Source organism: Haliaeetus albicilla, chromosome 10 (assembly GCF_947461875.1).
Source record: "Haliaeetus albicilla chromosome 10, bHalAlb1.1, whole genome shotgun sequence".
NCBI classification, from domain to species: domain Eukaryota; kingdom Metazoa; phylum Chordata; class Aves; order Accipitriformes; family Accipitridae; genus Haliaeetus; species Haliaeetus albicilla.
In genome coordinates, this window is record NC_091492.1 from 33068921 (window position 1) to 33093185 (window position 24265).

At 40.8% G+C, this 24265-nt stretch overlaps 1 protein-coding gene across 3 annotated transcripts in view; it reads left to right on the forward strand.

Annotated features, from left to right (window-relative positions):
• TMEM132C (transmembrane protein 132C) overlaps positions 1-24265 on the forward strand; it is a 224086-nt gene that overhangs the window by 106124 nt on the left and 93697 nt on the right. For 2 of the 3 annotated variants that reach the window (XM_069794887.1, XM_069794889.1), the window contains one exon: positions 20350-20496. In XM_069794887.1, the coding sequence (XP_069650988.1) occupies positions 20350-20496 (147 nt within the window). Of the gene's footprint in view, positions 1-16282; positions 16496-20349; positions 20497-24265 lie in introns of those variants that run through there. The other variant, XM_069794888.1, reaches the window with a different exon arrangement.

A 24265-nucleotide genomic window follows, 5' to 3' on the forward strand; every position in this document is an offset into this window, starting at 1 on the left:
AAAGGCTTGACACAGCCCTGTTGAGAAACTTGTATGCTTGGCTGTAATGCTCGCTCCCATTAATGCAAAAATTCATTAAGAAACTAGATGGAAAATGCAAAGCTTCTGCGCTACTTAAATCCCCTAATCCTATTTGGAAGACTTAAATGGTGAATAGGCTTCAGGCTGCTTGTGTGTAAGGGAGTGAATTTCACTCTAGGTGAGTTGAAGTTTCATCAAGCTAGCTAGGCTTATTCTAGTGCAATTCTGTACCGTTCATTAAGCTTATCCCATCCTGATATGGGGAGGGGAAATGATTGCACAATTTTGAAAGCTTTTTTGGAAATGCCACATCATCCAACTATGTTCGCGAAATATTTGACTTTGACATGCTAAAAAAATTTGATCTCCATCTTATAAAAGTTGCCATGGGTGTCCTGAAGGACTGACAGTTTCATAAATTCAGTAACTTGCAGAATAAGAGAGAAAATTACCATGTCAGTATCAGGTGTAACCAAAAACCCCAGGTAAATATTCTGGACTGATAGAGCTATCAGAAAGCTCAGCTTTCACTATTTGTTTGTGTCTGGGATTGCACAATTGGTTTGGGAAATGCCTGTGACCTGGAATCCTTTATCTATTTACATGGCTGTGGAGTATGATGAAGGAAAGCCTTAAGTTTAATCAATAGTATCTCACCCAGGCATTTCATAGCTGAAGTGGAGTAGTCTTTCTTTAACTCTGTCATTTATTTGCTCTTTGACCTTTGCTTGGAGAGTCCAATAAACAGGAGATATTTCCTGCTGTAAGTGGACAGACTCCCAACTCAAATATACAAACCAGTCACTTGATAACATTAGATTTCATGGTGTACAAGACAGCATGTGAAAGGAAATCAGGTGTTACGTGTTCTGTTCCTTTATTTTCAATTTAGTCAGTGTATGACCTTGCATAAGTCATTCAACCTTTTTGAGCTGCCTGCCCTCTACAAAACAGTGTTAGCATGGCTTGGATCATAAACAAAAATGCTTTTCCTGCCTGCAAGTGCTACAGCTTTGATAATCATCTATAAATAATATTAATGTGGACTGTATTTGAATTAGAACCTTAGCGATGAAAAGTCAGCGTCAGCACCAAAGATCGCCTGTACTCCATTCCCTCTCCTTTTTATTTATATGCATTGGACTTATCAAGCATCTTCAGGTAAGACAGAAGTGCTGAAATGCACAAATGCCTCTTAATATACCTTCCAGTTCTCTGCTTGCATTGTTGCTTCCTGCTGAATAGAAAAAAATGAGGTGTCTACGGACATTTTGTACGTGCTATATGCTCTTGATTTTTCCTTGTTTGATGCTATTTATACAATCACAAAGCATTTTATGAGAATATGTCAATCTTATGCCAGGGTAATGGACATTCCATTAGTTTATCTCTGCAGAGATTGTTGAAAACATGAAGTGTAAAATCAGATTCATTACCTAAACCCTTGGAAGGGAACAGGACATTAATCGCAACTTGTCTTGTTAAATTTTGTTGTTCATTGTCTCCTCCATTTAATTAATTATATTTCTGCTTCAGATTCAGAAGAACCGCACGTGTCCTTTCAGATAGTGATATGTACTCATGGAATCTGGAGTTTATGCAAAACATTTTTTGCTGCCAAAACATTTACAGAATAGAATTTTTTTATACTTTGTAGTTAACAAGACATGTTTGCTGATGCTGACTATTCTACATAAGGTACCCCATATACCGTGTACACATATGGTATAAACACAAACTCCTGATGCTTTGTAGTAGATAGGAATCATCAAATAGGTTCCATGCTAGAAATTTCTTGAGGAATCTGACACAATCAGTGAAAAGAAGGGGGCTGGGGGGAATCACTTTTCTGTATTTTATTAGAACCAGTGAAAAGAAAGCAAAAAAATAACTTTTCTGTATTTTATTGGAACCAGGAGTTTTGAAACCTCGAGGAGTGAAACTTCCGTTCCAGCTTTTTTGCTCATTAGTTAAGTTGTTATTTTACGGGTTATGCATCAGCACAGACAAGTATTCTTTCTTGGTGTTAGATAATGCATGGACTTTACTGGTGCTAAATGGGATTCTCTTAACTATTTTAAATATGACAGTGATGTATATCTGGTATTTCTTCATGAAATCTTTCTTTTTTTATCCTGGAGGCTGAACAGTTCCAAAACCCTGTCTTTTTTGCTTACCTTGGAGCAGAGGATTTTTGCCACTCTAGTCCTTGCTGTCTCTGCTCAGGACATTTTTATGCAGGTTTTCAGACCTTGAAAACTGAACTCTTGTGTCAGTGCAACAGTGTGCCTAGGAATAACTCACTGTCCTGAGTGGTAGGGCAAATCTGCACAGATATGCTGCAATTCTGACATTACTTAGGCATTGCTGTAGCCCGTGATACCATTTCTTTGAGTCGCGCTGTGGCATAGCTGTGTGCCCAGAGCTGCTGGCACAGCTTGGTTCTGAATTAGGAACACACCATGAGACATGTGGCTCCATTCAACACATGCAAAAGATGCTCCGGGCTTCTTCCTTTGGTTGTTACTCAGATTATGGTTCCTACCCCATCTTACTAAACCTAAACATGAATTGTTAACTCATTGGCTTGGAAGAAATAATGCCACTTAAGTTTGTTTTGTGTGATAACTGTTTACCAGTGAAAACTGAAGCTGGAAAGGTATCTGTTTGATTTCTTCTTAATTTTTGTGGAAAAAAAATACAGAGGCAGTATCTCTAGGGCCAGTGGATCACTGTGTGTAACTGAAGAGCTAAAATAAGAGACAGTGATGTGAACTGCAGTTCTAAGTGGTTTGATGTTGTATCAGACTGTTTGTTGCAAAACATTCCTGTTCTATAGCATTTCGGAGACTCCCAGTTCTCTCCCTGCCTAGGTTTTCAATTAGCCACTCTGTAAGTGTGAAACAAGAAACCAGAAAACACTTTCCTTTGGAACTGTTGACATTGTGAGTTCAAAATCAAAATAGAGTCAATGCAAGTTAAACTGTTTGCTTGGGCATTTTTTAACCAGGCAGACTTACTGCAGTGCTGTTTTCAAGAGTAAAAGCCCCCTTGAATGTCATGACTTTCTTACTGGAATCACTTTTTTTCCACATTGTTCAGTTTTAGGCTTAGCTAGATACTGGGACGAGAATGGAAGACCATACATTTTTACTGAGCATAAGACAACCATGTTGCTTGTCCAGGACCTTGCACCAAGATGTTCAAAATTAAAGGTAATCTCGGTGCCTGAGGCTCTTCTGTAGTCCTTGCACTTACAATGCTTAGCAATCTTCTGCCCTAAAGCTCTTTACTAATACTGACAGAAAGACTGCAACACAGCTGTGAGGTCAGGTAGTGAAACTCTACCTATAGGAACATGGGGAAATTAAGGCAGAGAGCTGCCTAAAGCAGAAGTGATACAGATAGCTCTGTATCTGCATCTTAGAGCAAAGGTTCAAAGCCCTAAGATGTACTAGTGGGAAGCTTTAAATCGATAGAGGCTCTCTAAGATGCATATGTCTATGTTGGGGTCGGCTTGTCTGTCTGTGCAGTGATAGTAGCCAAAGAACCAGTCTGACACCCCCTCACAGTTCCTTTGTGTGCCTGGAAGCAAGCTCAGTTGAATTTGTAGAATTCTAAGTCTGCACCCGCCATGTTTTTTAACATCAGTGTTGCTAACTTTCACAAATTCCTGCAGAATTTTAATCTCAGTGGTTATTTTTATAGGAGCATCCCCTGCTGCAGTTGTGGGATGGCAGGAGGATTGCAACTTCCCATTATAAAATGAGTTTTGAGCCCTTGCGTTTACAGAGGAAACTCAGAGAAATTTCCCCAGGAATTTGACTTGAAGGACAGACTCAAAAGTGGAGAACTTGGAAGGAAATAAAATGATTCCAGATCATTGTGGTTTGAACAGTTGAGATTAGCAATATTATAAAAAATGTCTGTGGTTTTTGGATGCCTCTATTTTAGGCCACCCCCTGTGAAACACTTTACAGGAACATGTGCACTCATGCCATGATTTCAATTTTATTAGAAAAACAGCAATACCAGAAGAAAATCTCTCGCCCAAGGCATATTCCATATGTTACTTCTCAGTGCTTTATTTTTCAGGCCTGCAAGAGACAAATGCACTTATTCCATTAATAAAGCCTGTGACTTAAAGTGCAGTTCTACCCTGGAAAAAATAGAAATGTGAGGTTCTAAGTTCATTTTCCATCAATAGCTTCTACATTAAATTTGCTCAGATTACAAATGAAAAGGTGGTGTTATTTTTCAGACTGTGTGCCCATAGGCCTCAGCCTTGTCTGTGAAAGCAGCCTTTTCATTCTCATATGGGAATCACAATAAAGAAGGCACAGATCAGCTCACATGCTTCATTCTGCCTCTGCAAGGTGACTTCATATTTTTGTAAGGTTCACATTTTTTACTGCTGCTACAAAGCCTCATTTAATGTGTATATAGAGGGCAAATCCTAATAATTAAAATATACTATGAATATTCAGCTAAGGGAATAAAAATACTATTTCCCTGCTTTTCTTCCCTCATTTGACTCCATTTGTAAAAGTTTTAATACAAAGGTAGAAATACAACAATTTTGTTCTTTTAAACCCCTCTCCCATCCAGCAATGATTTCATAACCTCCCAGTTCTCAACGCTCTGCCTTATCACTAAAAAGTAAATCTCCCCGCTACCATTCACATGATGGATTTATTGCCCTTGTGAACCTCGCATTACCCTTGGTATTACTGCAGCTCAGCTCACAGTCCTTGTTTTTACCAGAAGCTTTAGCAAATGTCATTAGCCAATAGAGGATCCGGCATGCACTGGGGAAGATGCATTCATCCTGGGGCCTTAAGCTTTGCGAATAGCAGAGGTATAAATAAAAAATAAAAAATAGGTCATTGGTCTTCCAAATGCCACCCTTGCAAACAGAGGCTGGGAAATTCCAGCTAGAAGGGCTGCACAAAAAGGCAAAAATAAGCATCCAAAGTACTGAAGGGGTTTTGGTGGTCAATGTTGGAAAGTCATCATTTTAGGGGGGCAAGAAGGAGTAGAAGCAGGTGGCAGGGGTGATGTTTGTTTTCTGAATTGCAGCAAAATCTTTTTTTTAAATTACCAATATAATAGGATTAGGAGGGCAAAGGTTCTTAAAAATTAGTAAAATTGGATTAAGAGAGCAGGTTGGTAGTGAAAGACTAAATTAGGTGACAACTAAAAGCATACTTTAGTAGCTGTATTTCAGCTGGCAGTCCACCCCTGTATCTCAGATATATCTACTTGGTGCTAGTGAGGGTGTCCTAAATTTATGTATCCAACTGAAGTACTTAATCCAGCATTAATTTTGAGAGATTTTTCAGATACTTTCCACTACTACTTTTCAGTAACAATAGTTAAACATTTGAAATAGTCTGTCTCATCTTTTGCTACTTTTTATATGCTGAAAGGATGGCCTTAAAATGTCATAAAAAGGTGGAAAATGGCCTCGCAGCATATGACATAAAATGAAGTCACAAATGATCTTGTGGACCGGCGTACTACTGTGAATAGTTCAGTATTACAACATAGCAATATTGGTTTATTGCAAGGCTGGCACACTTTCTGCATATTAACTGCGTGGCAGCTTTGCTCCATATAATGCAACTGTACTGTTAATAGTTATTCAGCCTAGTGGTTTTCCTTGCTGAAAATTAGCACCCACTTTCCTTCCCAATGACAGAAACAACAGGTCTATGGGACTGTGATAAATTTTCAGCTCCATGTGCAAACAGGTAATACCTGGATCTTAAGTAGTTTGATCCAAACAAAATCAGAGCTCTTCCAGCAATTTATGGTGTGAATTTTTTCCCTTCCTTTTCCCTTTAACAACACCTTTTCGGGTATAAACTCTCTAATAGTACATTAGTATGACAGCATAGCAGAGCTGCTCGCTTTTCTCCTGAGGCTGCTATTTCTGCTAATAATAATGGTATAGTCCAATCTCTGGTCTCATTTGGGTTGCCTTATTCCCTCTGTGTTCGCTGGAGGTATGCTCCCACTGACATGGTTGCTTTTACGTTAAACTCAGCACTGTGAGTATTAAAGCAGAGCATATAGTGGGTGCATATGAGCTAGATTCAGTGTAGAAGTATTATAATTGCATTTATGTGATGTTTTCTGACATAGTAGATGTTGCTGAGTGCTAATAAGCATCCCCAGCTGCAAGTTCACAGGGACACATGGGCTGGAGTAGGGGAGTAGAAGACCTAGTGATAGATGGAGAGAAGGTACTGTAATTTTAAGGGAGTTTAGGTACTAAAGGCCTGACCTGCTTATCATCCACAGCAAGGTAGAATCAGAGCTGGCCTTGAATTATGTCTGCATGAAACTTCTGTCACCAAGAGAAGACTTACTACCTGATCACCAGTCTTGTCCCCTTTAAAGTCAGTAACACAAGCTGCGTCAGGCCTAAAGGACAGGAGATCGAAGACATCGATGTCTTGCTTGACTGAAATATGTGTAGAATTTTGTAGAAAGATCTGTGAGACTTAGTAATTTGTCTCTCCCCTGGGATACTCCAAGTGTGAAAGCGTCTGCTGCTCACAAAAAAATAAACATATAATTGCACGATCAGCTGATGAAATCAAAGTGAAATTGCTGGCAGCCTTCTTCCTGCCCTCCCTGTGTTTTGCTAGCATTAACATTCTAGTTTTGTCACCTCTGATCAGGGGAAGATAAATCCTTCCTTTTGTAAGGAGCAGAAACACTATCCCTCAGTACATAGAATAATGGCCTCTTCTGTGTATTACTCATATTCCTCTCTTTGTACTTGTCATTTCTCTATATCCATAGTTGTTGTATACCCCATAACTCTTAGTGGTTTTATCTAAGGCCTTTCAAATACGGAAGTGAATGGCTTAGGAGACAGGTAGAGGTTTGCTAAGGCATTAAATAGACTGGCATATGTAATGTGCAAGTCCAGTAACACCACCCTCCGTGGCTGCTGAGCAACTTCATCAGCTTTCTGGTAGATAGGGGCCAGTGCTAAAACATCCCTCACAATGACAGGCTTGTTGTTACTTTAACAAGAGGAGGCCTGTAAACCAAGTTTTTCTCACCTGTTTCTAGAAGTACTCTGCAGAATAACATAGAAATGGAGCGGAGGTTCACCCCAAGCCCACACTGCTTTGGTTTGGTCTTTGGCCCAAAAAAGGATGTGTGGCAACTTTGCCAGTCCTGAGCATCTGAAAGTTGTGAATCAGGTGCCCCCAAATTAAAGGGAGTGGCAGGAGGATGTATAATGGTATATAGTAGTGCTCTTTTTGTTCAGTGACTGTTGTTTGAACCCTTATAATGTACTCATGACATTTCCAACCTCATCTCCACAGCCTAAGACTGTTGTCTCTAGAGATGGCTGTAACTATAAACAGAAATTGCATAGGAGGTTGGAGAACTTCAGAGGGCACGATCGAGGTTCTGTAGCAGCGCTTCAAGTCTGATTGCAGGGGTTGCTCAGTGTGTGTGTTCACCTATCCATGCATGCACTTGCTTACCCAACGTTTCATTTTGAATGTTATTAGTCTGATACGGACAGTGTTGGGAGTAGCTGCTTCAGCATTTTCAGAAAGCAAATCCTTTGCTGCTGCTGAAGCCTGTACAGCCCTAAATCAGGTGCTTGTGGTGTGCCCTGTCATGTGCTATTTAGGTCTAGTGCGTTTCTGCTGCATCAAGCTGAAACAAAATGATTTTCATCCCTGCAGTTAGTAGCTGGCTACAGTTGGATGAATTGAAATGACTTTTGGGAAGACTCAACGAGGGGAAAAAAAAACCCTCCCCAGGAGATCATAAAGGGAACGTGACTTATACTGATTTGTAATCTTCACAAAGAGAAGGAATAAACACAATGAGAGTTAGAAACGTATTGATCTATTTTATCTTGTGGGTGTTTTTTCTTGCTTTAAGTATATCATGACCTTAATACCTGCATCCAGGAACAAGCTGTTGCTCCTGGCTTTCACTGACAGCTGGTTTTCTTTTGATACATCCCAGAATTTTCCCGCTGATTCCTGCAATATGTCAAAGGAGCTCAGCAGTTTGTTGACCCTCAAGACTTCCCTCTGTTCATTATAGCTTCAAGAGTCCACAGTTGTCCTCCAGTGCAGGCTCAGCCTCCAAAAAAACAAGAAAAAAAAAGGGGTCCCTAAAATGTCCTGTTGAAATGGCTGATGGTAGCCCAAGGGAACTGTTGCCCTTGGGCATGTCCAACAAATGGTTGTTGAGATAATATAGAGGACCTAAATAGCCCTGGCAAGTTAAAGGTGTAAAACCTGGTCCTGTAACTGCACAGCAATAAAGAGAAGTCTTGTGGTTTCTAATGCACAGACATCTGCCTGCTCACTCCTAAGGCAACCCTGTCTCCACGCAAAAACTTTTCAGCCTTTTGAAAAGGGCAAACAGTGCCTTGTTTAAAAGTGTCAAGTCATGCTTTGATTTTGATTGCAGTTCTTATTCCCTTTCTTTCTTGCTGGGGAGTTTCTATAGGAAAAGCCCTTTCTTTGATAGTCTGTGATTAGTATTAAAGATGGCTTTGACAGCCCTCTGTGGGCAGAGAAGGCAGAGTTGGTTGAGATGCTCTGCAGCAGTAATTGCTGTTGCAATTAGATACTTGAGCCTGGCGCAAGACAAACCAAACATACAAAGAGAAAGCAACTTCCAAGTGAATTGTTGCCCCAGCTCTTGTACCTAATCCTTTGGTGTAACAGTCCCACAGCTGGACAGGCTCATTTCTCTTACAGTCGATATTTATTCCTGGTTCAGAATCAGACACCACTTACCTAATGTGGAAAGACTTTAAGAGGCTTCCTTTGTTGGGATACATTAGTCAAGGCTGTTTAGATCCAGCTAAGACAAGTTAGCTTTCTGACAATGTATCCCAAAGCCAGAAACAGGGTGTCCCGAAGAGGGGCAGGTAACTGATTAGGAGGGACAGCAGGCATAATCGTGAGGTGGGAACATAGTTTCTCTACTAAGAAATTGTGTAGGACTTGAGAGAAATTTTTCATTTAACTTGGCAAATGCTTTTGGACACGAAAAATTCCCAGTCTAAAGAGGACCCCTCATTGTTTGTGGTTTTATCATCTGGCAGCCTCGGTGAATTGGCCACGAGTCCACGCTTGTTGAAAACAACTGTATGTTTTTTGGGGTATTACGTTTCTTTTGGAGAACAAAATAAGTGCCTTTCCACTGTGATGGGACACAACTGCAAACTGAGGTCAGACAAATAAGAAGCTGAGGATGTAGGACTAGATTCAGGTGCCCCTTCAATGCAGCTAAAGGAGAGCAGGGATGGATGGGTTGGAATTAGAACTATAACTCAGTGGTGGCTTGGCTGGTTTAGTCAAATTTCTAAATGAAAGAGAAAGGTGAAAATAAATGTGAGAGAGGTGAAAAAGGAGTATTACAAGAGGAAATGCAGAGGTATACAAAGCCAAGAGAAAGCAAATGTGGAGGGACAGACGTGGAAAAGATGAAGTAGAGAGAAACAAGAAAATTTTGTGTATGAAATACTCCATGGGTATGTATATGTGGACAAGTGTATACATGCACATACAAGATAAAACCCACCAGGTTTTGAAGTATTTCTTAATGATGAGAAGATTATGTCTGTCTCTACTCAGTCACTTCTGGAAAAAAAAGAAATATTTGTTTAAATTACGGAAGAGGCTGCAGGAGGATGAGAGTAGTTTTCTACATTACTTGAACTCCCTGAGCCACATCCCATCTGCAATTTATTAGTGTTGCTTTCTCGCTCCTGAGCCACATGAGCTTCCATCACGTGCCCTTCCTGCTGACGGTGCCCGCTGGCTCTGGCAGGCCAGGTGGTGACCCCATGGAAACCCATGTGTGCTTTATGCATCTGATCCAAGGCCCTTGAGGTCAGCAGGGGTATTTCTGCTGACGTACCGAAGTCTCAGGGGCTTCAGATCTGTACCTAAATACACAAACTACCAGCAACTGCCTCAGGGCACAAGGATTTGTGCTATTGCGGGGTAAACTTAAAGCATGAAAGAACCCAATTTGGAGGCTGTAGTACAGATCACTGCCAGCATTTTACTAGATGAAGACTCAATTCAAACATAAAAGCTAGCAGTTCTGTCTGCTGTATCCCCCTAGACCTTCTTTGTAGCATTTCTATCACACTCTTGCATGCAGATTACAACACAAGGTGTGCTTGTTCTGAAACAAAATCAAGAATAGCAGTAGTGTTAATGTGCCTTAAAGTGACTATATACAAGCGTGAGGATTATGATGAGCAAAGCAAGAACTGTTACCAAATACTGGAGTCATGGTACGAGGGATATAAAGGAAACATGTTGCCATAATTCTTGTTTTATTCTACAGTTATCTTTCATAGCAGTCTTTCCACTTTGTTGTTTGCAGTTTTGGCCCTCATCTATGCCAAAAGGTTGCCCCTGGTTGGTGTTGCTCGGTACTTCAAAGAGAGAGCGCGAGGAGGCAGGAATAAACAGATGGAAGCACGTGTTATTACAGCACCCACAGAGTCAGCAAACTCCCTGCTGTCTGGAGGGAGTTCTCTCCAGGGCAATGGTAAAATGCTCCATCCTCGAGTCAACTTAAGTTAGACTCATTAGAGTGTGAAAGAGACAGTGCTGCATCTTGGGGATGAACCACCTGATAATCAGTCTTTTCTTTCATTGCTTGTACACCTATACCTAGTATAGTACATAACATTTGAAACAATTATATGACTGAAGGGCTCTTCTCTTTCTTGATGTTTTAATGACACTTGCCCCATCCCCTTTCTAGCAGTTGATCTCACCAATATTATATTTTTCTAAGGGAAAAGGAAACACAACCCTCATAGCTGCATGGCTGATGACAAAATCGCATTCATCACAGCTGCTGAAGGGGGAGTGCAGATGGGATTAAAACCACAAAGGGACTGCATAGGAAGATTACTTCAGAAAGTCACTTGGGGTCTAAGTAATAATCCTAATAACCACTGCAAACAGTTAAGTATTTTCTTCAGCACTGCTATTGCTCTGCCAGCTGGGGGAATGTCACAAATATGCAGCTTAGAGATTTTTTGGGTAATAATAGAAACTGCATGTAGTAGAGAATATAATCTCAAAGCATTTACTTATCTAAAAAGTGTTCCTGGTCCTATAAAATAGATCTGTGGAGGCAATGAGCTTGTGTTTAGTGTGTACAGCTGAATTTGCACTCATTCACCCTGGTAGGTTTTTTATTTACTCAACACCCATCTCTGTCTCTCTGTTCTGCCTCGCTCTGCAAGCAAGCGTGTGTTGGTGTGAGAGAGATGCTTATTCCGGCTCACTTTTCAACAGACAGCAAAGCAGACAGCATGATGTCCAATGTTTCCTTGTATAAGGAATTTATAAATGAGTGTTCACTCAGACACTGATACTGTGGCAAAGACTTTTCAGGGACTTTACCTAGATGTGATTGTGCATAAACTTCTTTCAGTTCTTTGCAGGGTCCGTGAGATGGATCTTTGACTTGTACCCATTGGTTAGAGTTTCAAATTATAAAAGAGCCTTTCTACTGATTCACTCTGTAAGGAAATGAAAAGGGTGAATAAGTCATAAGAAAACTGCAAACTCAGACTGTCCCCTAGTCAGTTAAGGTTAAGCATCTAAAATGCTTAGTATGAGGAGTACAACAGTTTTAAAGCACTGCCGCAAACACCTCTCAGGCACTATAAGATTTTGGTTTTCTCAGTAAGAGCTTCCCTTGCATTTCTTGTGAACCCAGATTTTTTGCTGATTCCATGAGTAACAGGTAAAGGGCAATGAAAAGGGGATTGAAAAGAGTAGTCTTGTCTCCTGTGTTTTTGTGCTCCCAAATTATGTTCCCATCTGCTGATTAATACTTAAATTGTCAACCTTCAGGAAAAGATCTTTCTGTGCCAGACTTGGACAGTGTTTATCACAAGGGGATCTCCATCCTTCCTAATGGGAATGAATTTTTGTATTTTGGGATGCCAACCTCAAGTGTTACAAAAATATTAAGGATTATAAAAAGAATAAATATGGGGTTCTTATTATTGAAAACATTTACTCTTCTGCTTTCAGTTTTCCCTCTTCCCCATTCCTTAATAGCTATGAGGATTCCTTTGAAATGACGCTGGGAGCTGAGGTTTAAAAACAATATATATATATATATCTAAATGTTGCAATACTTCACATAAAATTGTGGGAGTTGGTGACAACTGCTATGTCCAGAGAAATTATTGAAGCTATGGACTGGGAAGTTAAGAAAAGGAGGGTGTATGCTGAACTGGAGTTATTTGGTGCATGATTTTGCTTTCTTCTACCTTGGACCATCTTGTCTCCTGTCTCATTACTGCACTGATAATTTGAGCTCAATAACAGTGGTTTTGCCACCTAAGTGGCCCCATAAATGCAATGAGCCAAGGCAGAGAGAAAGTAGAGCTTTTTGCAGCCATTGCAAGAGCTGCCTTTTGTTTTGAGCTCCTGTGAGCCTGCTTAAGGTTTAAATTCTCAACCCAACCAGTGGATTTGAGAACCCCTCAGTAATATCTGGGCTGACATGTGATTGTTTCTCTGAAAGCAGGATGACCTGGAGTTAAATGCAGTAACAGCTCCGTGACAGCTTCTGTGAATGTCAGGAGTTTACAGTGTTTATCTTTGCTGGAGGGAGAATGTTAGCAGGTTGTAAATTCAGACTGGGTTTCCTCTCAGCTTGGAAGACAAATCCAGCTTCTCTGTGTTGTACAGTTCCCTCCTGGTTCTATTTATATATTTTTATTTTTTTTTCCTCCTGCCTTTCCTTTAATCCCTTACCTAGTGCTATTAACATTGAGTGTTGGAGAAAGCAGCACTTTTGCCATGAGATATATTAGGAGGTTAAATGACTATCTTTGTGGCTTAAGTAGTGGTATCCAGGTGTCCTGGTTTCAGCTGGGATAGAGTTAATTGTCTTCCTAGTAGCTGGTACAGTGCTATGTTTTGAGTTCAGTATGTGAAGAAATGTTGATAATACTGATGTTTTCAGTTGTTGCTAAGTAGTGTTTAGTCTAAAGTCAAGGATTTTTCAGCTTCTCATGCCCAGCCAGCGAGAAAGCTGGAGGGGCACAAGAAGTTGGCACAGGACACAGCCAGGGCACCTGACCCAAACTGGCCAACAGGGTATTCCATACCATGGGACGTCCCATCTAGTATAGGAACTGGGAAGTGGGGGTGGGGAATTGCTGCTCAGGGACTGGCTGGGTGTCGGTCGGTGGGTGGTGAGCAATTGCCCTGCGCATCATTTGTACATTCCAATCCTTTCATTATTGCTGTTGTCATTTTATTAGTATTATCATTATCATTATTAGTTTCTTCTTTTCTGTTCTATTAAACCGTTCTTATCTCAACCCACGTGTTTTGCTTCTTTTTCCCGATTTTCTCCCCCATCCCACTGGGTGGTGGGGGAGTGAGTGGGCGGCTGCGTGGTGCTTAGTTGCTGGCTGGGGTTAAACCATGACACCAGGCTTCCCAGAAAGCATTTCTTTTTCCATTTCTTTTAAAATAAATAATGGGATACCTGACATCTCAAAAGGACTGGTAATGCTAACAAAGAGTTAACCACAGAAATCAGCCCAAACCAAAGAACTCTGTCACTGGAACATCCCAAAGCACATTGGATTTTTGGGGAAAAAAAATATAAAATACAGCTGACAGCATCCACCTCATGCCTTGGAGCTGAGCTCTTCAAAGCTTCCTAAGGGATATGAAGCACCTATTCCCATTGACAGATGATTTTCCTAGGGTCTCAGGGAATTTCAGTTACGTAAGAAACACTACAAAGGAACAGCCCCTGAAAAATTTTGAATCCCAGGATTCCTCACTGGCAATGGAAAGAATTTATATAATTTTGATGGACAGTGAGGTCACCAAAATATGCAGTTTGGGGGAAGCTGAATTTAGTCCAATTCAGCTGACAGAGGAGGTTTCAGAAATACTGAAATCTGCCTCAGCTGCTTGCAGAAGTACACCTATATTCAAGAAACTTAAGCATTCTGGTTTGGAGATTCTTAAGGATTTGATTACTGCATTTTCAAAGTAAAAGATTTCAATTAAAATATTTCAATTTTTTGTTGTTGTTTTGACATGGCATTTTTTCAAAGTTGTTTCAAATAGATCAGCATTCTAAGAAGTGAAAGGAAAAGGAGTGAAGAGCAAGGCCTAAATACCTATAGATTTGCTGTTTTGACGTTTTAAAGGGTGTTTACCCTTCTTTACAAAAGCTGTTTCCTGAAGGCTTTTACTGGATTTTCCAAGAGAAAGAAAATGCCTGAAGGAGAAAGGATGGTCTGAGGAACAAGATCTTCACTTTTACTATTGATTAGCCCATGTTGTAAATCTAGAAATCAAAAAACCTAAAATTCTTGTATGGATGGCCCTTTGGACTAGCCTTCTTAATGGGAACCACATCTGAAATACTACTATTAGCAGTAATTTATTACCTAATAAATTTAGTACCTAAATTCTCCAGTTGAGACAGGGCTCTCTCTTGCTGCTTACCTGTGCATATGGCTTGTAAATGAAAACCTCTGTAGCAAAGTGGTGGCTGCATAAAGCACTGGTGGAAATCTGCTTGCTAGAGTAGGACGGAGGCAAACAGGGCTCCTATGGCTTATACGGATTCGTGCAAGATACCTGATCCCCCATATTCCCTAAGCAGAGCTGTAGCCGCTTAATCACACTTACTCTGTCCATGTATTTTGCAAATTAAAGGAACGTATTTGAAAGGTCAACATGGCTAACCAGGTCAGATTCTTCTGTTGGGCTTTTGGCTTCTCAACTAAGGCCAGCAACAAGGCTTTTAATGAATATTGTTTTGCCAAGCAGATGTCTGTCCTGTTCATTCAGAGCTGCGGTGAGTTCTAGCAACTCCTTTCACATAGAAAGATGAAAGGAAAAAGATTTACTTAATAAAACAAATCTTGCTTAATTGCTGTGGTTAGTCTCCTGCCTGGGTTTTATGGGTTCCTGCAGCTGGCTTTAATCTCCTGATTTACTCTGGGAACAAAGAAGAAAAGGAGTGAACTTAAATCATGGCAGGAAGAAGTTGAAATTTTTTTGGCAGAGCTTGGGAAGGTTAGAGACTTACTGTAAAATGCAGCCCAGAAACAGGCCACCAGGAGAGACTCCCTGGCTTTTGGGAGATACAGTAAAATAATTTCTTACAATGTGACCTTGACAGTCAGTAATGTCAAGGGCTTCTTCTGGTCTGGGCAACTAAGGGAGGAGGATTAGCGAAGAGTTGCAAGAAACATTGAGGCTCCAGAGAAGACTGACCAAAAGGGGTCAGTATTTGTTAAGTTGAAGCACCAACTTGACAAATACAAACAGATGAGGATTTACACGTGGAAATGAGGAGGATTTAGCGGGAGGGTCCTCTCCCTTGCCCAGCGTGGTGAGGTATGGCATGCCCATGCTTGGCTCATGTGACCCAGGGACTACCTTATAGATGAGCCGATCCCCCCGCTTGGACTGAACCTGCATCTGTCTCTAATATTTACATTTTGAATACTTCATAAAAAAAGTCTTCTGGCATAGCAGCTTAGACAACAGATGCGAGCTAAAGAGACTGTCTGTACAAAGCAGTGGTCACTGATCTAAAACCAGACTGTTCTCAGACCAAAGTACCTCATGCGGAGAATAGCATGGCATTTATGAAGAGCACAGAAGATGCAGAGCTAAGTAACCCTCTGGAAACAAACAGTCTAACAGGAACCAGAAGGTTTAGTGTCTGGAAAACTATTCCACATATTATGGAGCTCGCTGATTATAGGAATTTAGTATTGATTTAGCTTTTTATTCTTCAGGGCAGCCTTGTCTACCCTGCTGCAGTGAAACTTTCTGCTGGACTACAGTTTGACAATACTTCTAACCCCACGTAAGAGGTACCTGATGCTGCTGAGGGTATTGCCCTGATCCCCCTCCATGCCTCACTTTGTGCTTCTGCACTTCCCTGGTAGTGATATTGCTGCTTATCTGATCTTGCAGTGAGCCATCCAAGAAGCTAAATTACCCACTGATTAATGCTACCAACTTAGCTTGCCAGTGAGTCAGCTGGGTGTTAGTGTCAGGCTAAAGGGAGTTAGGGACCTGTACAGCCAGGGGCTCCTAATCAGCTTTGTGCGGTGTTAGCCTACCTGTAACTTCAGATTCTTCCTTTGCCAGTATATTACTTATCTGTATCATAGCACATCCAGGCAATGCAGCCCTGCTTGGATTTGTGCTTTGAGGATGACTTTCTCTGGAATAAGAGAGGTGATGCTCTCTAGGATTAGCATACGTCAGCAAAATCATACAGCATGTGAAGAACTGTGTGGAGTACTCAGCAGTCTGCCCTCTCTATAGGACTGCTGCAGGTGGCAGAACCCTTCCATGGCCATAGCAGTTTTGCAAGATTAAAATCTAAATTTAAATAGGAAACTATAATTTGAGCTCCTGAAATCGTAAGTCACATCTTCAGCTCTGGCTGTTGCTGATTCAATGCCTTTCAGTTACTGTCTTTATCAGCTGTATAGTATTATGCCTAAATACTGCTGAGATTTCTTGTAATTTGAGGACAGTGAAATGGAACAGCTAGATTTTCATCTGTAGTTTATCAGAATGTATTAATTAGAAGCATCATTTCTAAGTTTGACATGTTAGGAAGATAAGGTGCTAAATGGAAATCTTTGTATACAACTAAAAAGCTTTGATTTGGAAATGAAATATTTGCTTGGAAATTGTATATTTGCATAAGTGTATTTGCTGTGAGATTGTGTAAGTAAATGTTTTTACTTGGTCTTGACAAAAATTAAGTAATGATTTCTAGGTAAGCTGCTGGAGAGTTTTTCTGTAATGTCTTTGAGATGCTGCTTGTTCTGCATGCCAGCAAAATGTTTTAAATCTGTATTCGAGAGATTTAAAGAGAGACGGTTACTTTGAGACAAAGCTGAGGCAGACATTTCCTGTGCTATGAATTAATAACCTTAGAAGTTCAAGCAAGAAAGTCTTTCACTGTTCTGGCTACCATGTGTTTATAAAGCTTCAAAAACCTGTTCAGATGGAGTCCTCTATCCAGTGTGGGATTGAAGCTGACCTCTGATATTCTGCACCATTCTTAATGACGGTCTTTCTTTCATCTTCCCATTGCAAGGTCTGCTTTTGTCAGAAGATCAAAAACTGTGCTTAACTTTCAGCACATAGACAATCAAATGCAAATAAATGAGCTGCTGCCCTTAGGTTTTGTACATACGTAGGTGACTTGATTAGCAGGGTCTGTGTTTAGATCCAGAAAAAGGAAAGGGTGATTTTTGTTATTGGGCAGCAGAACTTGGGGCCGTGGTTTAGTTACTACTACTGTTGAGAGCATATAGCCAAAGTGACAGAGGCAATTTAGTGACACCCACAGAAAATACAATAATTGTTTAGAATAACATAGGAGGGGAAGATTTTGACTCCACTTTGGGTGGAAGTCCAAGCTGATAAGTTATGGCTGGTGGATACTTGCAGGTTGTAGAGCTGTGCAGAAAAGCCTCTGTATGAGGACAGCCATCTACTTGTGAATAAGCAGATGTGGCAAAGGGGAGAATTTTCCAGTTGGAGTGGGGAACTATGCACTAAAGAAATCTGGAGTACTTCAGCTGTTTGTCATCTCCATTTATTGTCACTGTACCTCCCTCCCTTAAGTAAACATGGTAAATGTATATATACTGCATAGATTAGGTGGGTAAATACAGGAGACCGTCAAGTAATTTGGCCTTCAGGTCCTCAGTCTCAGGGTTTATTGAGGTAGTATAACTTACAAATTTTTATGTACAAAGTTGGCACTATTGATTTAAAAAATTGATATTTAATCACAAGCATACAACAAGGTCAACGAATCTTTGGTAAAGAATTAAATAGACTTTTCCTTGCTAGCACTCAAACACCAAGTAAATAAAAAATTAAGTGAAAACATTTGTAGCATATGCGTATGGACTGCATTTAAAAATGTATGGGCCTCAGTACTGTCTGACTTTATTCTGATTCATCCATTGACCTTGTTATATAAAACTCAATGCCCTTTTTAGAGGGAGAGTTGCAAATTGTGCTTCTGCATATTTATTTAGGAAGTTCAATCTTCTGGGTGTTTGTACCCTAATTCCAGTGCTAAGTGCAATCACAACATTGATTTTTCTCACCAAACATAACCTACTTTACCCTGGGATGGAATTTTTTTTCTTTAATGGGCTTTATATAATGGCATATGTGAAAACCACTCAACTTAATGCCCCATACTGTAGTTAATTAACAAAATGGTATTGTAGCCACGGTCTTTCATCCTCTGGCAGTGTATTTTACCACTAACCTAGGCCATACAAAATGTCCGACCTAATTAACAGGAGCCCAGGTATTGGCTATGTCAAGCTATATGGTGGAAAGAGCAATTTGCAGCTGCTGACAAAGTTGTAATTATGTTGAAAATCCAAACATGAGGAACCTCATTTTGACTGACGTTATGCCATTTCAGAGCCCATCTTCAGGAACAGCTGAACAAAGTATCTAAATGATCAGTTTTTACTTCTCTCCAGTTGCTAAATAACAGTATCCTAAAACACATCCGAACATCTCCTAAAATAGATACTACCAAAACCACACTGGTGGATTTATACAGATTTCAAGATTGGTGGTACTGTTTTCTTGTTAATTAAATGTTTATTTATTGTTCATTTATTTGAACCGTAATATACTGGAGAACTTAATGGGACTTAAAGCCTTAATGAACCTTCAGTAACAGATTTGATTCTCCTTTTACTTTTTCTGTTTTCATCTCTGTGTAATTCAACTGAAGGCATTAGAGATGCATCAGTTTTGTGCTAGTTTTACTAGAGCAAGACAGTAATCTGTGAAGCTCCATAGTGTTTCATGTTACAAATGAGAGAATTAAGCACTTATGCTTTTATACTGAGAAAAAGAAGTTTTCTTTTTTGATGCCTTTAATTGTGTTTTGTCTCACTGTTGAAAAACTGCAATGAGAAGACAAGTACTCTCAATCATTCATGACTACATTTTGAAAGTGTTTTAGTGTCTAAAGATGCAAAAGACCAGTTTTTCCAAGGAACTTACTTAGGTGCTGAGTCCTCATAAATGTCAAGAAGATATTGACATCTTTTTAGATGGTGATTTCTGCTCAATAACTAACCTTTTGTGTTACATAAGTGTTTTAGAAAAATACGATTTTTCACCGTGCTTTAGCCTCTTTGCTGTGGTGAAGCCAGTTCCTGCTGAGTAGAGGCCATGACGAACGTACTCTGGTAGGGTGAAGTTAAGCAGCCCTTTGCCTTCTCCATCCAAAGCTGAGGCCAAGCTACTCACAGAGCCTGGTACTTCTAACTGGCATCCTGCTTCCCACATATTCATCATCTTGTGTGAGTTCGGTGGGCTGGTGGAAGTTGGTCCCTCAGTGTCTTTTGAAGAGAAAGGCTGTATAAGTATCTCTTTTTCTCATTCCTGATGCTTTGTAATAGGACTGAAGGTCAGCAACTGAACATTCCGCACCCAAATAGTATGTTTGCTGGGAGTTCTTTATACAAATGCTCCTTAATTAAGCAAGTCCTCTTTAATTAAACCTCCATACAGTTATTGCTGATGTTATTAGCATCACTAGATAAATACAGTTAACTTTTCCACAGGATGTAACAACTAACAGTGGCAGAAATTTGCATCCTGTAAGAACATCTCTGAGTTACAAAGTCTTGTCTTAACCAACAGCTGCGTTCTCTCCAGGCTGGAGATTTCAAACAGAAATTTCCTTGGGAATCTGTGACAAAGAAGGAATTGTCAAGCAGAAGAGCAACAACCTGCCCACTGATAACGTAGAAGAATATCATATGGAATAAAAATGGGTTATTTAAAAAACTTCAGTGAAGTATTCCTCTGTGCAGTGATGAAGCACAAGTTTGTCGTGATACATATGAACAGAACCTTCCTGAGTCTTCTGTGTTGGGACAAATTTCTCTTTGGGAGAAATTATTGCCAGAATAGAGAAAATAACCTTGAATGCAGGTTTTCCTATAGGTTCGGTCTTAATCATAACTCCAGCCTGCTGTTGGCAGAACATATAAAGGCACACAGTTAGCTGGTTCTGTCCAAAAAAAGTGGTACGTTGCCTTAGATCTGCATTTGTGATACCACTCTCTTGTTTACTGATGGGTTAGAAACATAGCTAATACTTAGCTTAAAGCTGGTATGTTGAGATCTCCATGCCTGAGCTACATTTGGAAGGTAAAAGTCCTGAATTACTCTCTTGTAAACTTTTTACAATTGCTGTTTCCAACAGGGCAAAGGTGAAGAAAGGTGTAAACATTCTCAATGCAAAGACAAGTGACCCTCGGCAGTGGGATGTGAAACAAGAGGTGGGGAATGGTGGAAAGCATTCGACCACAACAGTTATTTGTCAGAGGATAGCACCAAGTTCAAGGAACAGGTATGAAGCCTCATATTCTCGGCACATTAAACTCATTTATATCCATGATACCACTCATTGGTTGAAAGACTTAGGGCTCATATTACCACTACTCATAGCTATTAAACCTGTAGCCTGGAAATCTGGAGACACTTATGTTAACTATGGTACCATCTGCTGATCTATAACAGAGCATCTTAGTTTCCAGGTAATAAAATTCATCAGTTTAAATTAAAAAATGAATAGAATAGGCCTACGCAGGGGTGGGGGTGGGGAGTGTCGTTTTGGCATGAATATGAATATCCTTAATTTTACAGGTTTCTACTGAACATAATTTTTTGGCTTGATAGTTTTGACCTTGTTTCTCTGAACATATCACAGCCTCTGTGGCTGGTTCATCAAGCAAGAAATGAATTCTTCCACAGTGAACCACTGTAACTTTCAAGCATTGGTACAGGATAATTCAAACCTTTCAGTATTTAGTGTCTTGTATGTAATACAGAAGAATCCCTTTTTGCAAAGAGTTTCTTCTTCCAGAACTGGAGATTCCCTTGCTAAGCCATACACTGGTAACTGTCAGAGGCAGTGCACCCCAGGGAGCACTGGTATGAACTGGCCTGCCAGTGCCTGCTTTCCTGTTTAATGTGTTTTTACCGAGACTCGGTCTAGTTGTTCCACAGACATAAAAGCAGTGCTTTTTCAGTAAGTATGATTGTCTTCCGCGGCACATAGTAAAGTCATATGTTGCTGCTTTCAGTGGAAATTATTTTGCTCTTGCTGGGTATCATCTTAACAAACTCTCAGAACACCGCTGTACATGTAGTCCACACAGAGGATTTCCATTGTACAGATCTGAGCAATGCTTCCCTAGCTCTGCGCTTATTATTAGCCTCAAACCTGGGCTCATTGAAGAGTATCGTAAAATCTTTGGTGGATGCTGGGTTGGTTATTACTTTCCTATGCGGTTGGTTTGTACTATCTTCAGGCACAGAAAACCTGAGCAGATTTTAACATTTGTATTCTGTGCCCATTCAGAGTGCCTGGGAAATATTAGACTTCTGTAAAGTGCAGAAATTTCTCTTGTTGTGAGGAACTCACTGATTCAGTGTATTTACACTTGATATCATTGCAGTTAGTGAGATTTTCAGTGGAGAGTTTGTGGGGGAAAGTATTGTGTTTGCATGGCAAGGTTTTGGTGGTGGGGGGTGGGGGTGGTTATAGGGGTGGCTTCTGTGAGAAGCTGCTGGAAGCTTCCCCTGTGTCAGATAGAGCCAACGCCAGCCGTCTCCAAGATGGACCTGCCGCTGGCCAAGGCCGAGCCCATCAGTGATGGTGGTAGTGCCTCTGGGATAACATATTTAGGAAGGGGGGAAAAAACCCCTGCACCACAGAAACCACAGCTGAAGAAGAGAGGAGTGAGTATATGTGAGAGGAACAGCCTGCAGAGACCCCAAGGTCAGTGAAGAAGGAGGGGGAGGAGGTGCTCCAGGCGCTGGACAGAGATTCCTGTGCAGCCCGTGGGGAAGACCATGGTGAGGCAGGCTGTCCCCCTGCAGCCCAGGGAGGTCCACGGTGGAGCAGATCTCCACCTGCAGCCCGGGGAGGACCCCACGCCGGAGCAGGGGGATGCCTGAAGGAGGCTGTGACCCCATGAGAAGCCTGCACTGGAGGAGGCTCCTGGCATGACCTGTGGCCCTGTGGAGAAGAGGAGCCCAGGCTGGAGCAGGTTTGCTGGCAGGACTTGTGACCCTGCAGGGGACCCATGCTGGAGCAGTCTGTGCCTGAAGGACTGCAGCCCATGGGAGGGACCCACGCTGGAGCAGTTCATGGAGGACTGTCTCCCATGGGAGGGACCCCACGGTGGAGCAGGGGAAGAGTGAGGAGTCCTTCCCTGAGAAGGAAGGAGTGGCAGAGACAGTGTGATGAACTGACCCCAATCCCCATTCCCTGTCCCCCTGTGCCGCTCGGGGGAGGAGTAGAGAATTCGGGAGTGAGGTTAAGCCCAGGAAGAAGGGAGGGGTGGGGGGAAGGTGTTTTAAGATGTAGGTTTTATTTCTTATTATCCTACTCTGATTTGATTGGTAATAAATTTATTTTTCCCCAAGTCAAGTCTGTTCTGCCTGACAGTAATTAGTAAATGATCTCTCCCCATCCTTATCTCGACCCACAAGCCTTTTGTTATATTTTCTCTCCCCTGTCCAGCTGAGGAGGGGAGTGATAGAGCAGCTTTGGTGGGCACCTGGCGTCCAGCCACAGTCAACCCACCTCAGGGAGGGTAAAGGGAAAGGAAAAATATATCATTTGAGCTTGCCAGAAGTAAAAACCAAAACAGTTTGAAAGGGAGGACATGGCTTTAGAACAGCATGTAACTGAGTGTATTAGCAACTGCAGAACTATAATAGTCAGGTTATCAAACCCCAAATTAAATCTTCTCAATCCAATTTGCATAAAGTCTAATTAACCCATAAAAATATTTTTAGCACTAATTATGCAAATAAAAGTCAATGTTTTAATTAATGCCTCTTTCATTTGTATATGTAAATAGTTGCTGTCTTCTGAAAGCATGACGAACCTAGGTTTGAATTAAATGTTTTCATACAAGAGCTGGACAAGGAAACCTGGGCTCATGTGTGCTGAGATCCCAGTGGGAAAGCATACAGTGTAGTGGGCATTACAGTTACTGAGTTTTTAAGTGGCACTTGGAGCCCTCTGCACAGAGCAAAAATATTCTATTAAGCTAATTTAATTTGGTTGAGAATTGCAAGTCCCTAATGGGATCTTTCTGTGCTGCCACCAGCTTCTTCAGGCTAGTTTAACAGTGTAGTTTGTTTGGGTGATGTGCAGTTCTGTAGCAAGGTCAACGTAGATGTGAGGTACTGTTCTGGAGTTCCAGCATCAACACAGGCTAATCTTCTTTTGCAGCAAACTCAGCCAACTCATAAATATGTTGGTTAATTTAAGCAGAGAGAGGTGTTTTCCATTGTCTTTGCAAAAGAGCTTCTGAAAAGCAAGTAAATGCAAGTTCGTAGTTCTTGAATGCTTTATGAACATTCACACAGCTTGTCAAGAAGATGATAGTATGTTATTTTTCTTTACATGACCAGCTGTTTCTAGCACAGCTCAGAGAATTAGCTAGCAGGAAAGGAGAATGAAGGGTCTTCCACAGTTGTGCCTTATTCCTCTGTTGCAACCAACAGAAGTAATTTGGCTCTCCCCTTGTATTGTCACATGTCCCCAGTCGGTTGTGAAGTCAGAGTATTACTTAAATTCGTAATAGATTCTCAGTGCATTGGAGTGCTGCCTCCTACAAACCATTTTGTGGTAGCTAGATTAAACTGCATCCAGGATTCATTCAGGTCATAATGGGGAGAGTGATGTGTTGAGTTGTTAAGCACATGAACAGGAAATTCTGGCCTTTATGTGCTCTCACTTACTTGGAAATCTCCCTGACGCACCATGGAGAACCACTGCACTCTTGCCCCTTCATATTGAGGGAAACAAATGCCCATACTCAGTAAAACTACTCGTTTTCATTGCCATGTTGTCTTTCTTTTCTTGCATATTTCTACTATCGTTAGTATGTGGATATAATTACATTGTAAGCACTTTGAAACAAGCAGTTTATATCTTAATGCAACACCACTTAGCAGCTAATATACCTTTCACATTATATAATAAAAACCAAGGGACATATTTTAGATACATCACATCAATAATTGTTTACCATTACATTTTAAGTGGGCCACGCTTTTTTACTTTTTTAAGTAATAGTTGTTCTCTTTGAATTTGT